The sequence below is a fragment of the Calidris pugnax genome, unplaced genomic scaffold (genome assembly GCF_001431845.1).
Source record: "Calidris pugnax isolate Ruff unplaced genomic scaffold, ASM143184v1 scaffold504, whole genome shotgun sequence".
NCBI lineage: Eukaryota > Metazoa > Chordata > Aves > Charadriiformes > Scolopacidae > Calidris > Calidris pugnax.
Window position 1 is genome coordinate 22,190 of NW_015091212.1, and position 18,618 is coordinate 40,807.

At 44.0% G+C, this 18,618-nt stretch overlaps 1 protein-coding gene across 4 annotated transcripts in view; it reads left to right on the top strand.

Annotated features, from left to right (window-relative positions):
* The first annotated feature begins 342 nt into the window (after window positions 1-342).
* CALU (calumenin) overlaps window positions 343-18,618 on the top strand; it is a 28,887-nt gene continuing 10,611 nt past the window's right edge. For 2 of the 4 annotated variants that reach the window (XM_014959809.1, XM_014959810.1), the window contains exons 1-2: window positions 343-398; window positions 10,031-10,267. In XM_014959809.1, coding sequence (XP_014815295.1) covers window positions 10,047-10,267 — 221 coding nt within the window. In that variant the 5' untranslated portion in view covers window positions 343-398; window positions 10,031-10,046. Of the gene's footprint in view, window positions 399-10,030; window positions 10,268-12,323; window positions 12,561-18,618 lie in introns of those variants that run through there. The other 2 variants (XM_014959808.1, XM_014959811.1) reach the window with 2 other exon arrangements.

The window sequence follows — 18,618 nt, forward strand, 5'->3', positions numbered from 1 at the left end:
ATGCGCAGTGAGGGGGCGTGGGCGGGGCGTCAACGAAAGGGCGGGGCCTCCGGCCGGCGCGCGCCTGAGGACGTGGCGCTTTCCAGCCAATCAGCGCCCGCGCCGCGCCCCCCCCCACCTCGCTACCCCGGCGGAGGGGGCGGGGCCGGCGGCGGGGGAGAGGGGAAAGGGGCGGGGAGGCGGGGCGGAGCGCGGTGGGTAGGGAGGCGGGACTCCAGGCGGAGTGACGGCGAGGTCGTCCAATGGGAGCGGCGAACGCGGCGGCGGGGGAGGAGTAGCCGAGCGCTGATTGGCCGGCGGGGTGGGAGCGCGGGGGGCCGTGCGGCGTGGCGCCTACTTCCGGTCGGCAGAGCGGCCTGAGGAGAAGCGGGCGGCGGCGGCGGCGGCTCCCGGTAACGGTGAGTGAACGGGCCGGGCCTGGTGGGGGAGGAAGCGGCCTCAGGCCCCGTGGTACCTCCCCGAGGGGTTATAGCGACCGGTCCCGCTCCCACAACCCTATCCCGGCGGGAGCGGGAACGTGGCAGCGGCCGGGCTGGGCCTTGGGAGCCCCTGGGCCTGGTCGCCATGGGAACGGGGGGGGGTGGAATCGCTGAGGAGACCCCCCCCACCCCCTCAGGGCATCCCACCGTCTCCATCCCTTCGTTAATTAACGCTTAACGAACCGCCTTGCGCCTCCAGGTCCGTCGTGTCCCGGTGAACTCTTCTTTCGGGGCGTCCGTCGCCGTTTTCCTCGCCCGTTATTCGGTTTAAGCCGCCGGTAAAAGAGCAATGAGCCCCTCAAGCGCTGCTATTAAGTCCTTAATTACTCGCCGCTAATTGTAGGGGGCCGCCTGCTCTCCTGCCTGCGGGGAGGCCCAGGTTTGCGGGGGCCTCCTGGGTTGGGGTGAATCCCCTCAAAAGCCAAAATAGAGACAAATTCCCCCAATTCGAGGGGGTTGGATTGTCTTTAGGCTTTTTTTATCTGGGATTAATTGCCCCCCCGGGGTGGGAAATGCTCTTCCCAAGGGGTTTGTAGCCCTCGGGCTGCTCTGAACATCCCCCAGTCCAAGCCCCTGGCGTGGAATCCCTCAATACCGCTGGAAAACGGAGGGGAAATCCCAAATTTCTTTGTGTGGGGGAATAATTCCCCGCTCCCCACCTCTAATCACTGCTTCCCACTTCCCTGTGCTTCACCACTGGGACCCTTTCCTTTTGGAGAAAGGAGAACCCACTGGTATCCCCCCCCCTCACCCCCCTTCCAGAGCGGTTTGTGGCTCACTTTGGGGGTGAGAAGATGCTCAAAGCTTTATTTTATTTATTTTACCCCAAATTGGGAGGGAAAATCTGGGGCTCAATCCCATCACAAAGGTGTTACCGCGGTGAATTATTTCGGAATAACGGTTGGTTTATGGTGGTTTTTTGTCCTCCCCCCCCTACATCTTTGGCCCGTCTCCTCCCTGGCACCCGGCGCCATGCCAAGGTGCCCTGTTTTGAGGTCAAATTGTCCCTTTTTAATCACCTCTCCCCAAGCTGGAGATAAAAATCAGAGGAGTTACACCCCCCTCCTGGGTCACCCCGTGCTTTAACCTGGCCCCTTTCCCGGGATTTTGGGGGGCAGGTTGCTCTCTTCTGGGCAGCTCCTTGGTTTTTTGGGTAAATATATACCTTGAGCTCTTTAAATACCCCCCGGGGGGGTTTGGTGGCCTGTCCCCCCCCTTGCTGAGGTCAGGGCCGCGCTGGATTGCATCAGAGGTGGTTGGGAATTGGGATTTATTTATTTTTTTTCCACCTGGATCCGGAGGAGAACGGGGAAGGGATGAAACCCCAGAGCCCAGGGAGCATCCCTGGGGGGGGGAGGGTGGATATTCCAGGTATCCTTTGCGTCCTAAAAGCCACCAGGGATTATTTTGATGTTGAGGAGATGCTGGAGAAGGCAGGATTTGGGGGGTTCCCCCCTCGAGGAAGGGGTTTTAAAGCTCCAAAGGGGTTTTAAAGCTCCAGCCCCCTCCCCAAATATCCCAGAGGGGTTATTCCGTAACTCGTGCCGCAGAAATTCCCTGGGAAATGAGGAAAGCTGCTCTTTTTTTCCAGCTTTTCCACCTTTTCCGACGCTCTTCTTTTTTTCTCTTGGCTACACCGTGCTTAAATCTCCCTTTTTATTGGCACTAATTAAAGCCAGAGGCATCATTAAGGAAGATGGACATTCCCAACCCAGCTCCTTCATCCTTTGAAATCCGCGGGCCGTGGCTCCGGGACTCCTCCTTTTCTTGTATTTCCTTGCAGAATGGGTTGCTTCTCTTTTTTTTGTTCAACCAGGAAAAAACATGATTCCGTGCCCTTCCTGCAGGATTTGGCTTCTTTCCCTCTTTTCTGAGACCGTGGAGGTTCTCCCTAAAATCTCCGGAGCCGCCAAAATCCTTTGAAAGAACCCAATTCCTGGGAGGTTTTTCTTTTTCCCCGGCGCCGGCTTCGAGGCTGAAGTTCTTTGACAGCAACGGGGAGGAAAAAGGGGGAGGGAGAAGGTTGGGGTTATTTATAATGAAGCCCGTGACCTGTTTTCCATCCCTTTTTGGGTTCCTCTGGGCGGGAACGTGGCCGGGAGCCAGCCCCCGGGGAGGGGTGTAACCTTGGGAGATCCATCAACCCCCTTCCTGGGGAGCCAAACGGCAAAATTCTGGGTGAATAAATCCTTCAGGGTGTTGGTTTTTTAGGGAATTCCCTAATTTTAGCCAAATATTCGTGAAAAAGGTTGATTTCTAAAAATATAAAGAATCCCTCGACCTTGCCAGCTCCTGACTAAGGCTCCAAGTAGGTGAAAAATAGTATAAAATAAAGAGAAAAGGGGTTTTTGGGAGATAAAACAACCCCCTCCTGTCCTGAATAAATCCTTCAGGGTGCTGGTTTTCTAGGAAATTCCCTAATTTTAGCCAATTACTGGTGAAAAAGGTTGATTTTTTTGAAATGTAAAGAACTCCTTGACCTTGCCAGCTCCTGAGTGAGGCTTCAAACAGGTGAAAAATAATGTAAAACAAAGAGAAAAGGAGTTTTTGGGAGATCAAACCACCAACTCCTGTCCCTCTAGGACTCCAGAGGGATCCAAACAGCACAAACTCTTGGTGGACAAATCCTTCAGGGTGTTCTTTTTTTAGGGGATTCCCTAATTTTAGCCAAATATTGGTGGAAAAGGTTAATTTTTGGAAATAGAAACAACCCCTCGACCTTGCCAGCTCCTGAGTGAGGCTTCAAGGAGGTGAAAAATAGTGTAAAACAAAGAGAAAAGGGGTTTTTAGGTGATCAAACCACCCCCTCCCATCCCTCCAGAGGGATCCAAAGGGCATAAACTCTTGGCAGATAAATCCTTCACGGGTGGCTTTTTAGGAAATTCCCTAATTTTAGCCAAATATTGGTGGAAAAGGTTGATTTTTAAAAATATAAAGAATCCCTTGACCTTGCCAGCTCCTGACTAAGGCTCCAAGCAGGTGCAAAATAGTGTAAAACAAAGAGAAAAAGGGTTTTTGGGAGATAAAACAACCCCCTCCTGTCTCTCCAGAGGGATCCAAAGGGCATAAACTCTTGGCAGATAAATCCTTCACGGGTGGCTTTTTAGGAAATTCCCTAATTTTAGCCAAATATTGGTGGAAAAGGTTGATTTTTAAAAATATAAAGAATCCCTTGACCTTGCCAGCTCCTGACTAAGGCTCCAAGCAGGTGCAAAATAGTGTAAAACAAAGAGAAAAGGGGTTTTTAGGTGATCAAACCACCCCCTCCCATCCCTCCAGAGGGATCCAAAGGGCATAAACTCTTGGCAGATAAATCCTTCACGGGTGGCTTTTTAGGAAATTCCCTAATTTTAGCCAAATATTGGTGGAAAAGGTTGATTTTTAAAAATATAAAGAATCCCTTGACCTCACCAGCTCCCATAGTAAGGCTTCAAGGAGGTGAAAAATAGTATAAAATAAAGCCAAAAGGGTTTTTTGGGAGATCAAACAACCCCCTCCTGTCTCTCTGAGGGATCTAAAGGGCATAAACTCTTGGTAGATAAATCCTTCACGGGTGGCTTTTTAGGAAATTCCCTAATTTTAGCCAAATATTGGTGAAAAAGGTTGGTTTTAAAAAATATATAGAATCTTTCGACCTCGCCAGCTCCTGAGTAAGACTTCAAGGAGGTGAAAAATAGTATAAAATAAAGAGAAAAGGGTTTTTTGGGAGATCAAACAACCCCCTCCTGTCTCTCTGAGGGATCTAAAGGGCATAAACTCTTGGTAGATAAATCCTTCACGAGTGTTTTTTAGGTAATTCCCTAATTTTAGCCAAATATTGGTGGAAAAGGTTGATTTTTAAAAATATAAAGAATCCCTTGACCTCGCCAGCTCCTGAGTGAGGCTTCAAGGAGGTGAAAAATAGCGTAAAACAAAGAGAAAAGGCTTCTTTTCCCCCTCCTGCTGCTCCTTTCTAACCCCCACGAGTCATTTAAGCCGCACGGGCTCTTAATCCTGGTTTTTAGGGATTAAAATGGAATTTTATCCATTTTTTTTTTCCCTGGCGAAGCGGGAGAGGTGGCGGAAAAAATAGGTATTTTTGATTTAAATTTAGATTACGGGGGGGAAACGCTTCCAAGAGCCTTTCCCCCCCCCGCCACCCCCCTATTGCCAAATGATCCGGGTGATAAATTGCCACCTCCTAATTATCCCTGTCATCGTCCCTGTCTGTCACCCACCCCCCCTGGCACTGAAGGGGGGGTGGAATTGGGTTCCAAATGGGTGCAAGGAGCACGTGGGGACTGGAATTAATGGTGAAATATGATTTTGGGGGGGAAATTCCACCCCCGTGGGAGGTCCCGGAGGGGATTTTGGAGCCGTGGGGTGGATGGAAAGGGGTGATTTTTTTTGGGGGGGGTGGAAATGTGAGCGTGGGGGGGTTTGGCAGGGGTTGGGGAAGGGGGCCCTGCGTGCGTTGGCCGTGCATCCTTCGCATTCCTCCTCCTCCTCCTCCTCCTCCCAGTTCGTTCCTGCTCTGCCCCACGGAGGGAGGAAGAGATTCCAAGAGAGCCAGAGGGCTCCCGGAGTGTTTTTCCTGGATAATCTGCCTTAATTAATGGTTTTTCCCTGATAATCTGGATGAATTCACTGTTTTGCGCCTCTGATCTGGAATAATTCATGTTTTCTCCCCGGATAATCTGCATTAATTCATGCTTTTCCCCAGATAATCGGGATGAATTCATGGTTTTTCCCTGATAACATGCATTAATTCATCATTTCCCTCAGATAATCTGCATTAATTCATCATTTTCCCCAGATTTTAAAAATAGAAACAACCCCTTGACCTCGCCAGCTCCTGAGTGAGGCTTCAAGGAGGTGAAAAATAGTGTAAAATAAAGAGAAAAGGGTTTTTTGGGTCATCAAACCACCCCCTCCTGTATCTCCAGGACTCCAGAGGGATCCAAACCAGACAAACTCTTGGCAGATAAACCCCTCAGGGTGTTGGTTTTTTAGGGGATTCCCTAATTTTAGCCAAATATTGGTGAAAAAGGTTGGTTTTAAAAAATATATAGAATCTTTCGACCTCGCCAGCTCCTGAGTAAGACTTCAAGGAGGTGAAAAATAGTATAAAATAAAGAGAAAAGGGTTTTTTGGGAGATAAACCACCCCCTCCTGTCTCTCCAGAGGGATCCAAAGGGCATAAACTCTTGGTAGATGAATCCTTCAGGAGTGGTTTTTAGGGAATTCCCTAATTTTAGCCAAATATTGGTGAAAAAGGTTGATTTTTAAAAATATAAAGAATCCCTTGACCTCACCAGCTCCCGAGTAAGGCTTCAAGGAGGTGGAAAAATAGGATAAAACAAAGAGAAAAGGGGTTTTTATGAGATAAAACAACCCCCTCCCATCCCTCCAGAGGGATCCAAAGGGCATAAACTCTTGGTAGATGAATCCTTCAGGGGTGGCTTTTTAGGAAATTCCCTCATTTTAGCCAAATATTGGTGAAAAAGGTTGGTTTTTAAAAATAGAAACAACCCCTTGACCTCGCCAGCTCCTGAGTGAGGCTTCAAGGAGGTGAAAAATAGTGTAAAATAAAGAGAAAAGGGTTTTTTGGGTCATCAAACCACCCCCTCCTGTATCTCCAGGACTCCAGAGGGATCCAAACCAGACAAACTCTTGGCAGATAAACCCCTCAGGGTGTTGGTTTTTTAGGGGATTCCCTAATTTTAGCCAAATATTGGTGAAAAAGGTTGGTTTTAAAAAATATATAGAATCTTTCAACCTCGCCAGCTCCTGAGTAAGACTTCAAGGAGGTGAAAAATAGTATAAAATAAAGAGAAAAGGGTTTTTTGGGAGATCAAACAACCCCCTCCTGTCTCTCTGAGGGATCTAAAGGGCATAAACTCTTGGTAGATAAATCCTTCACGAGTGTTTTTTAGGTAATTCCCTAATTTTAGCCAAATATTGGTGGAAAAGGTTGATTTTTAAAAATATAAAGAATCCCTTGACCTCGCCAGCTCCTGAGTGAGGCTTCAAGGAGGTGAAAAATAGCGTAAAACAAAGAGAAAAGGCTTCTTTTCCCCCTCCTGCTGCTCCTTTCTAACCCCCACGAGTCATTTAAGCCGCACGGGCTCTTAATCCTGGTTTTTAGGGATTAAAATGGAATTTTATCCATTTTTTTTTTCCCTGGCGAAGCGGGAGAGGTGGCGGAAAAAATAGGTATTTTTGATTTAAATTTAGATTACGGGGGGGAAACGCTTCCAAGAGCCTTTCCCCCCCCCGCCACCCCCCTATTGCCAAATGATCCGGGTGATAAATTGCCACCTCCTAATTATCCCTGTCATCGTCCCTGTCTGTCACCCACCCCCCCTGGCACTGAAGGGGGGGTGGAATTGGGTTCCAAATGGGTGCAAGGAGCACGTGGGGACTGGAATTAATGGTGAAATATGATTTTGGGGGGGAAATTCCACCCCCGTGGGAGGTCCCGGAGGGGATTTTGGAGCCGTGGGGTGGATGGAAAGGGGTGATTTTTTTTGGGGGGGGTGGAAATGTGAGCGTGGGGGGGTTTGGCAGGGGTTGGGGAAGGGGGCCCTGCGTGCGTTGGCCGTGCATCCTTCGCATTCCTCCTCCTCCTCCTCCTCCTCCCAGTTCGTTCCTGCTCTGCCCCACGGAGGGAGGAAGAGATTCCAAGAGAGCCAGAGGGCTCCCGGAGTGTTTTTCCTGGATAATCTGCCTTAATTAATGGTTTTTCCCTGATAATCTGGATGAATTCACTGTTTTGCGCCTCTGATCTGGAATAATTCATGTTTTCTCCCCGGATAATCTGCATTAATTCATGCTTTTCCCCAGATAATCGGGATGAATTCATGGTTTTTCCCTGATAACATGCATTAATTCATCATTTCCCTCAGATAATCTGCATTAATTCATCATTTTCCCCAGAAAATCTGTATTCATTTGTGGTTTTCTCCAGATAATCTGCATTAATTCATGGGTTTCCCAGATAATCTGCATTAATTCGTGTTTTTTCCCCTGTTAATATGATGAAGGCATTGGTTTTACCAGATAATCTCTATTAATTCATCATTTCCCCCAGAAAATCTGCCTTAATTCATTGGTTTTCCCAGAAAATCTGCATTAATTCATTGGGTTTTCCCAGATAATCTGCATTAATTCGTGGGTTTCCCCAGATAATCTGCATTAATTCGTGGGTTTCCCCAGATAATCTGCATTAATTCGTGGGTTTCCCCAGATAATCTGCATTAATTCGTGGGTTTCCCCAGATAATCTGCATTAATTCGTGGGTTTCCCCAGATAATCTGCATTAATTCGTGGGTTTCCCCAGATAATCTGCATTAATTCGTGGGTTTCCCCAGATAATCTGCATTAATTCGTGGGTTTCCCCAGATAATCTGCATTAATTCGTGGGTTTCCCCAGATAATCTGCATTAATTCGTGGGTTTCCCCAGATAATCTGCATTAATTCGTGGGTTTCCCCAGATAATCTGCATTAATTCGTGGGTTTCCCCAGATAATCTGCATTCATTCATGGTTTCCCCCAGAAAATCTGCATTCATTCATGGTTTCCCCCAGAAAATCTGCATTCATTCATGGTTTCCCCCAGAAAATCTGCATTCATTCATGGTTTCCCCCAGAAAATCCGCATTCATTCATGGTTTTTCCCGAACAATCTGTATCAATTCATGGTTTTCCCCCAAATAATCTGCATTAATTCACTGTTTTCCCCGCCTGATCTGTATGAATTCATTTTTTTGCCCCGTTAATCTCTATGAATTCATCATTTTCCCCAGTTGATCTGGATGAATTTATCATTTTCCCCCAGATAATCTCCATTAATATGTGTTTTTTCCCAGATTATCTGCTTTAGTTTGTGTTTTTTTCCCAGATAATCTGTATTCATTCCTGTTTTTTCCCAAACAATGTGCATTAATGCATGTTTTTTCCCCGATGATCTGTATTCATTCACTGCTTTACCCACCTGATACGGATGAATTAATGGTTTTGCCTTTTGATTTCTATGAATTCCACCTTTTCCGTGGTTGATCTGGGTGAATTCACTGTTTTTCCCAGATAATCTGGAGGAATTAACTGTTTTGCCCCTCTGATCTGTATTAATTCCTCCTTTTTCCCTGGCTATTCTGGATGAAATCTTCCTTTTTTTCTGGCTAATCTGGATGAATTCATAATTTTGCCCAGTTAATCTCTATTAATTCATGGCTTTGCCTGAATTTTCTGGATGAATTAATGGCTTTCCCCCTCTGATCTGGATTAATTAATGGGGTTTTTCCAGATAATCTGGATAAATTCATGGTTTCCCCCATCTGATCTGGATTAATTAATGGTTTTCCCCATCTGATCTGGCTTAATTCATGGTTTTGCCCCTCCAATCAGGATGAACTCATGTGTTTTCCTGGCTAATCTGGATGAATTCACAGCTTTTCCCAGCCGATCTCTGTGAATGAATGGTTTTTCCCCCCTCTAATCTGGATTAAACCATGGTTTTTTCCTGGATAATCTGGGTTAATTCATGCTTTTCCCCTCTAATCTGGATTAATTCATGCTTTTCCCCTCCAATCTGGATGAATTCATGTTTTTCCTGGATAATCTAGATGAATTAATGGTTTTTCCTCTCTAATTTGGATTAATTAATGGGTTTTCCCCATCTGATCTGGATTAATTCATTGTTTTGCCCCTTTAATCTGGATGAACTCATGTTTTTTTTCCTGGCTAATCTGGATGAATTCATGGCTTTTCCCAGCCGATCTCTGTGAATTAATTGGGTTTTTTTCCTCTCTAATCTGGATGAAACCATGATTTTTCCTGGATAATCTGGGTTAATTCATGCTTTCCCCCTCCAATCTGGATGAATTCATGTTTTTTCCTGGGTAATCTAGATGAATTCATGGTTTCCCCCCTCTAATCTGGATTAATTAATGGGTTTTTCCAGATAATCTGGATAAATTCATGGTTTTCCCCATCTGATCTGGATTAATTCATGGTTTTCCCTGGCTAATCTGGATTATTTCATGCTTTTCCCCATCTGATCCAGATTAATTCATAGTTTTTTCTGGATAATCTGGATGAATTAATGTTTTTTCCCTCTAATCCAGGTGAATTAGTGGTTTTCCCCCTCTAATCTGGATGAATTAATGGTTTTTCCTTTCTCATCTGGAATATTTCATGGTTTTTACCCAGCCAATCTCTATGAATTCATGTTTTTTCCCCTCTGATCCGTATTAATTCATCATTTTTCCCTGCTGATCTGGATGAATTCATCACTTTTCCCTGCTGATCTGGATGAATTCTTGCTTCGGCCCCGCTAATTTGTAGGAATTCATCCTTTTCCTAGATAATCCCTACAAACTCATCCTTTTTTTTCCATCTGATCTCTCTGAATTCCCCATTTTGCCCCGCGAGTCGCTCCCAATCCACCACTTCTCCCAATTTTTCTCCCCAAATTCCAATTTATGCCCCCAGAACCTCCATCTCTCAGCCCCGACGTCCCCCCAGGTTTTAATTCTCTATTTTTTTCCCTTTTTCCCTCCATCCCGTAGGTGTGTGGGACCCACCATGACCATCCCTCAGCTCCTCCTCTGCCTCTCCCTCTCCATGCTCTGCATCTCCAGCAAACCCACCGAGAAGAAGGACCGGGTCCACCACGACCCCCAGCTCAGCGACAAGGTCCACGACGACGCTCAGAATTTCGACTACGACCACGACGCGTTCCTGGGGGCCGACGAGGCCAAAACCTTCGACCAGCTCACGCCCGAGGAGAGCAAGGAGAGGCTGGGGTAAGGACAAAGCAAAAGCCCTCAAACAATCCACAAAAATTCAAAAAAAAGCCCCCCAAATCAAGAAAGGGCCGGTCTGACCCGTGTGGGTTCATTCTAAATATTCCCCTCTTCATCCACGTGGTCTCTTTAGGAGATGGCCTCTGTTTTAGCCCCCTAAATATCCTTTAAATATCATTTTTAGGAGGTTGCCTCCGTTTTCGAATCCTAAATATCCTTTAAATATCATTTTTAGGTGGTGGCCTCCATTTTAGCCTCCTAAATATAATTTTTAGGAGATGGCCTCCGTTTTAGACTCCTAAATATCCTTTAAATATCATTTTTAGGAGGTGGCCCCCGTTTTCGACTCCTAAATATCATTTTTAGGAGGTGGCCTCCATATTAGCCTCCTAAATATCCTTTAAATATCATTTTTAGGAGGTGGCCTCCCTTTTAGCCTCCTAAATATCCTTTAAATATAATTTTTTAGGAGGTGGTCTCTGTTTTAGCCTCCTAAATATCCTTTAAATATCATTTTTTAGGAGGTGGCCCCTGTTTTAACCTCTTAAATATCCTCTAAATATCATTTTCAGGAGGCAGCCTCCATTTTATCCTCCTAAATATCATTTTTTAGGTGGTTGCCTCCATTTTAGACTCCTAAATATCCTTTAAATATCATTTTTAGGAGGTGGCCTCCGTTTTCGACTCCTAAATAACATTTTTAGGAGGTGGCCTCCCTTTTAGCCTCCTAAATATCCTTCAAATATCATTTTTAGGAGGTGGCCCCCGTTTCTGAATCCTAAATATCCTTTAAATATCATTTTCAGGAGGTGGCCCTTGTTTTAGCCTCCTAAATATCCTTTAAATATCGTTTTTAGGAGGGGATCTCCATTTTCGACTCCTAAATATCCTTTAAATATCATTTTTAGGAGGTGGCCTCCGATTTAGACTCCTAAATAACATTTTTAAGAGGCAGCCTCCGTTTTAGCCTTCTAAATATCCTTTAAATATCATTTTTAGGAGGTGGCCCCCGTTTTAGCCTCCTAAATATCCTCTATCCCCTCTAATCTGGATTAATTCATGGTTTTCCCCTCCAATCTGGATGAATTCATGTTTTTCCTGGATAATCTAGATGAATTAATGGTTTTTCCTCTCTAATTTGGATTAATTAATGGGTTTTCCCCATCTGATCTGGATTAATTCATTGTTTTGCCCCTTTAATCTGGATGAACTCATGTTTTTTTTCCTGGCTAATCTGGATGAATTCATGGCTTTTCCCAGCCGATCTCTGTGAATTAATTGGGTTTTTTTCCTCTCTAATCTGGATGAAACCATGATTTTTCCTGGATAATCTGGGTTAATTCATGCTTTCCCCCTCCAATCTGGATGAATTCATGTTTTTTCCTGGGTAATCTAGATGAATTCATGGTTTCCCCCCTCTAATCTGGATTAATTAATGGGTTTTTCCAGATAATCTGGATAAATTCATGGTTTTCCCCATCTGATCTGGATTAATTCATGGTTTTCCCTGGCTAATCTGGATTATTTCATGCTTTTCCCCATCTGATCCAGATTAATTCATAGTTTTTTCTGGATAATCTGGATGAATTAATGTTTTTTCCCTCTAATCCAGGTGAATTAGTGGTTTTCCCCCTCTAATCTGGATGAATTAATGGTTTTTCCTTTCTCATCTGGAATATTTCATGGTTTTTACCCAGCCAATCTCTATGAATTCATGTTTTTTCCCCTCTGATCCGTATTAATTCATCATTTTTCCCTGCTGATCTGGATGAATTCATCACTTTTCCCTGCTGATCTGGATGAATTCTTGCTTCGGCCCCGCTAATTTGTAGGAATTCATCCTTTTCCTAGATAATCCCTACAAACTCATCCTTTTTTTTCCATCTGATCTCTCTGAATTCACCATTTTGCCCCGTGAGTCGCTCCCAATCCACCACTTCTCCCAATTTTTCTCCCCAAATTCCAATTTATGCCCCCAGAACCTCCATCTCTCAGCCCCGACGTCCCCCCAGGTTTTAATTCTCTATTTTTTTCCCTTTTTCCCCCCATCCCGTAGGTGCGTGGGACCCACCATGACCATCCCTCAGCTCCTCCTCTGCCTCTCCCTCTCCATGCTCTGCATCTCCAGCAAACCCACCGAGAAGAAGGACCGGGTCCACCACGACCCCCAGCTCAGCGACAAGGTCCACGACGACGCTCAGAATTTCGACTACGACCACGACGCGTTCCTGGGGGCCGACGAGGCCAAAACCTTCGACCAGCTCACGCCCGAGGAGAGCAAGGAGAGGCTGGGGTAAGGACAAAGCAAAAGCCCTCAAACAATCCACAAAAATTCAAAAAAAAGCCCCCCAAATCAAGAAAGGGCCGGTCTGACCCGTGTGGGTTCATTCTAAATATTCCCCTCTTCATCCACGTGGTCTCTTTAGGAGATGGCCTCTGTTTTAGCCCCCTAAATATCATTAAAATATCATTTTTTAGGAGGTGGCGTCTGTTTTAGCCTCCTAAATATCCTTTAAATATCATTTTTAGGAGGTTGCCTCCGTTTTCGAATCCTAAATATCCTTTAAATATCATTTTTAGGAGGCAGCCTCCGTTTTAGCCTCCTAAATATCCTTTAAATATCATTTTTAGGAGGTTGCCTCCGTTTTCGAATCCTAAATATCCTTTAAATATCATTTTTAGGTGGTGGCCTCCATTTTAGCCTCCTAAATATAATTTTTAGGAGATGGCCTCCGTTTTAGACTCCTAAATATCCTTTAAATATCATTTTTAGGAGGTGGCCCCCGTTTTCGACTCCTAAATATCATTTTTAGGAGGTGGCCTCCATATTAGCCTCCTAAATATCCTTTAAATATCATTTTTAGGAGGTGGCCTCCCTTTTAGCCTCCTAAATATCCTTTAAATATAATTTTTTAGGAGGTGGTCTCTGTTTTAGCCTCCTAAATATCCTTTAAATATCATTTTTTAGGAGGTGGCCCCTGTTTTAACCTCCTAAATATCCTCTAAATATCATTTTCAGGAGGCAGCCTCCATTTTATCCTCCTAAATATCATTTTTTAGGTGGTTGCCTCCATTTTAGACTCCTAAATATCCTTTAAATATCATTTTTAGGAGGTGGCCTCCGTTTTCGACTCCTAAATATCCTTTAAATATCATTTTTAGGAGGTGGCCTCCGTTTTCGACTCCTAAATATCCTTTAAATATCATTTTTAGGAGGTGGCCTCCGTTTTCGACTCCTAAATATCCTTTAAATATCATTTTTAGGAGGTGGCCTCCGTTTTCGACTCCTAAATATCCTTTAAATATCATTTTTAGGAGGTGGCCTCCGTTTTCGACTCCTAAATATCCTTTAAATATCATTTTTAGGAGGTGGCCTCCGTTTTCGACTCCTAAATATCCTTTAAATATCATTTTTAGGAGGTGGCCTCCGTTTTCGACTCCTAAATATCCTTTAAATATCATTTTTAGGAGGTGGCCTCCGTTTTCGACTCCTAAATATCCTTTAAATATCATTTTTAGGAGGTGGCCTCCGTTTTCGACTCCTAAATATCCTTTAAATATCATTTTTAGGAGGTGGCCTCCGTTTTCGACTCCTAAATATCCTTTAAATATCATTTTTAGGAGGTGGCCTCCGTTTTCGACTCCTAAATATCCTTTAAATATCATTTTTTGGAGGTGGCCCCCGTTTTAACCTCTTAAATATCCTCTGAATATCATTTTTAGGAGGTTGCCTCCATTTAAGACTCCTAAATATCCTTTAAATATCATTTTTAGGAGGTGGCCTCCATTTTAGACTCTTAAATATCATTTTTAGGAGGTGGCCTCCCTTTTAGCCTCCTAAATATCATTTAAGTATCATTTTTAGGAGGTGGCCCCCATTTCAGCCTCCTAAATATCCTTTAAATATCATTTTCAGGAGGCAGCCTCTGTTTTAGCCTCCTAAATATCCTTTAAATATCATTTTTAGGAGGGGATCTCCATTTTCGACTCCTAAATATCCTTTAAATATCATTTTTAGGAGGTGGCCTCCGATTTAGACTCCTAAATAACATTTTTAAGAGGCAGCCTCTGTTTTAGCCTTCTAAATATCCTTTAAATATCATTTTTAGGAGATGGCCTCTGTTTTAGCCTCCTAAATATCCTTTAAATATAATTTTTAGGAGGTGGCCTCCGTTTTAGCCTCCTAAATATCCTTTAAATATAATTTTTTAGGAGGTGGCCTCCCTTTTAGCCTCCTAAATATCCTCTAAATATCATTTTCAGGAGGCAGCCTCCATTTTAGCCTCCTAAATATAATTTAAATATCATTTTTTAGGAGGTGGCCTCCGTTTTAGACTCCTCAATATCATTAAAATATCATTTTTAGGAGGTGGCCTCTGTTTTAGACCCTAAATATCATTAAAATATCATTTTTTGGAGGTGGCCCCCGTTTTAAACTCCTAAATATCATTTTTAGGAGGTGGCCTCTGTTTTAGCCTCCTAAATATCATTTAAATATAATTTTTAGGAGTTGGCCCCTGTTTTAGCCTCCTAAATATCCTTTAAATATCATTTTTAGGAGGTGGCCTCCATTTTAGACTCCTAAATATCCTCTAAATATCGTTTTTCAGAGGTGGCCTCCGTTTTAGCCTCCTAAATATCCTCTAAATATCGTTTTTCAGAGGTGGCCTCCGTTTTAGCCTCCTAAATATCCTCTAAATATCGTTTTTCAGAGGTGGCCTCCGTTTTAGCCTCCTAAATATCCTCTAAATATCGTTTTTCAGAGGTGGCCTCCGTTTTAGCCTCCTAAATATCCTCTAAATATCATTTTTAGGAGGTGGCCTCCCTTTTAGACCCCTAAATATCCTTTAAATATCAATTTTAAGGCAGAAAGAGCTGAAATTGGGTGGCTGCCGCCGCCGGTGACGCAATCCCTGCGCGGTTCTCCCCGCCCAGAGCTCACCTCCAGCCCTTCCCCAACCTCCCGAGCGCCAAATACACCCCCAAAAAATGCCAAAATCCGGCCCCCCTTTTAGCCTCCTAAATATCCTTTAAATATCATTTTTAGGAGGTGGCCTCTGTTTTAGCCTTTTATATATCCTTTAAATATCATTTTTACAAGGTAGCCTCCGTTTTAGCCTCCTAAATATCATTTAAATATCATTTTTAGGAGGTGGTCTCCATTTTAGCCTCCTAAATATCATTTAAATATAATTTTTAGGAGTTGGCCCCTGTTTTAGCCTCCTAAATATCCTTTAAATATCATTTTTAGGAGGTGGCCTCTGTTTTAGCCTCTAAATATCATTAAAATATCATTTTTTGGAGGTGGCCCCCGTTTTAGACTCCTAAATATCATTTTTAGGAGGTGGCCTCTGTTTTAGACCCTAAATATCATTAAAATATCATTTTTTGGAGGTGGCCCCCGTTTTAGACTCCTAAATATCATTTTTAGGAGGCGGCCTATGTTTTTGATCCTAAATATCCTTTAAATATCATTTTTTGGAGGTGCCCCCCGTTTTAGACTCTTAAATATCATTTTTAGGAGGCGGCCTATGTTTTTGATCCTAAATATCCTTTAAATATCATTTTTTGGAGGTTGCCTCCATTTTAGCCTCCTAAATATCCTTTTAATATCATTTTTTAGGAGGTGGTCTCCCTTTTAGCCTCCTAAATATCCTCTAAATATCATTTTTAGGAGGTGGCCTCCCTTTTAGACCCCTAAATATGATTTAAATATCATTTTTAAGGCAGAAAGAGCTGAAATTGGGGGGCTGCCGCCGCCGGTGACGCAATCCCTGCGCGGTTCTCCCCGCCCAGAGCTCACCTCCAGCCCTTCCCCAACCTCCCGAGCGCCAAATACACCCCCAAAAAATGCCAAAATCTGTGAAAACAAGGCTCGAGCTGCCAGCCCCGTTGCTCCCCCCACCCCCCCGGGGGGGATTTAATTCCCATTTTCCACCTGATTTTTCCCGCTTGAGGAGCAGCTGGTGGCTGCGGCCGAGCCAGGAACGAGGGCAAAACAGAGCATCTCTTGAAAATTCCACTTTTTGCTGCCTCCCCGGCCACCTGTGTAGGGCTAAAATAAAAAAAAAGAAGGTTTTTTTTTGTTTTTTAAGGGGGGGTGGGTTGGTTTTTTGGGCTCCACAGCCTTTCCCTTTGTCTGCCCGACGGCAGCTGCCGCCGCAGTTGTTCCCCTCGGGCTTAAAAAAGGCTTAAAATTGGGGAGGTTCAGCCCCCACCGGACATTTTTTTGAAGCTCTCGGAGACGTCAGGCCCAAGGATTGACTCGGGAAGGTCCCAAAATCCTCTTAATTCTTGGCTTTTGCCCATTTTTCTGGGTTTTTTAGGGGGGGAGGGCAACAGGGTGGTGGTGATGTCTTGGGTGGGCTTTGCTCCAGGTCAGAGCTGAACATCCCAACCTCGCTCTTAACATCCCCCTCCACCGTGAAAATTAGGGTTTTATTTGATTAATTAGGCTTTTCCTCCTTAATGAGATGGAAAAAAGCCCCCGGAGTGATGGAAAAAGCCCCCAGAGTGATGGAAAAAGCCCCCGGAATGAGGAAAACCAGATGGATTCAAGCCGGATTTGGGGGAGTTTTAAGTCTTTAAACTAGGAAAAAAACCCCCAAATAATATAAAATTAATGCTTTTTTGATGGGGAAATAATTTGGAGAGAATATATTGATTTTTTGGCTTTTTTTCCCCCCCTAAAAAAGGGAGTTGAATGTAAAGGGGAAGGTGCAGCTCGGGCTGTTTTTCCTGCCCCCTCCCTCCGTGGGGTTTTGTCACGGCTCCGGGGGTTTTTTAATTTCATTGTTCTGCCCAATAATCTGCTGGAAAAACACACAAAAAATAAAAAAATTAAGAAAAAAAAGCAAAAGCTGGCACTTGGAAGCGGGGGCTGGGCTCAGAGTTTCCACTGGGGGGAATCTGTTAACGAGGCCGTTCCCAACCATAATAAACATCAACCACCTTCATTCTCCCATTTTTTTTTTCCTAATCTGAGGCAAATTCGTCACAATTTCCCTCCCCCCCAGAAGTTGGACAAACTTGCAGTGGACACAATGATGTAAATCAAATTTTTTAAAAATTATTTTATTACTTTTTTACACCATTATGTCATTATTTTTGAATTATTTTTGATATTGGAAGGGGCTCCCTGTTTCCAGGCTCTTTTTTTTTTTACCCCTACAGCCCCTTTTCCCCCCAAAAAACCCCCCAAACAACCCCGGCATCCCCTTATTTTATTTTATTTATTTTTTTTTTCCTTTAAAATCGAGGGAATGAGATCATTTTGGGCCCTTTTCCTGCCGAGATAACGCTGAGCAAACAGAATTCCCTCCCTTCCCTGCGATGCCGGGGAGGGAAAACCGAGCAGCTTTTTTGGCTCCAGCTGCCAGAACATCTGTTGCCGCTGCCACCCCCTCCACAAATGCTTTTATTTCATTATTTTTTTATTAAAAACGATGAGTTTTTTTGTAGCTTTTGCCCTGGGAAACCAGCCTGGGAGCAGCTGGGGTTGGGGGTTTTTTGGGTTTTTTTTTTGGGCTGAACCAGCTGAAAGTGGAGGTTTTGGAGCTGCCCGAATAATTAAACCTCCCCAATTCTGCTCCCCCTTTTCTGGCACAACCTCACCCTCAAAATTGTTCATTCTGGGTGGTTTTTTCCCCAAAATATTCTCTTTATTTCCAAAATAAGGGTTTTTTTTTAACAGGTTTTAACCTCTCTTTGTCTCCTCACAAGGGGGGGGATTCCCACCCTGCTCTCCGGCAACACCCCAACACCTAAAAATCCACTTATTTCCCCTAAAATAGCAACTATTAAAATGTTTAACGCTATTTTTAAAAAAAAATATATATATAAAAAAAGAAAAGCTGCTCCTCTCTCCCAGGTTAAAACACAACATCCAGCTGGAAGGTGCTGCTGGAAGGAAAAGCAAAGTTTCCCCCACTCTTATCCCCGTGGATTTATTCAGCTTTTTTGGGTCTTTTTTTTAGGAAAACAAAGTGCATAGAGAAAAAAAACAAACAAAACCAACACAAAGTGGTTTTATTTTGCTTTTAAAGGTGGCTCCGCTCTTCCCTTGGGGGTGGGGGTGGTGTTTTGTATCATTTATTTATATTTTTTTTTTTTTAAAACTCGACATCAAATATTCCGGGCGTGAATTAAATTCCTCGAATTACTTTGGAGTGAAGGAATTCCACAATTTAACAAAAGCCGGGAATATAGATAATAATTAATAAAAGCAAACGAGGAGGAGAAAAAAAAAGGGTTTAAAGACACAAACCAAAACCCCCCCCTTTGTCCCACCCCCCTCCCAGAACCTGCTGCCTTTTTCCCCTCTGCCCCCGGAGCTTCACATTCCTCCCCGA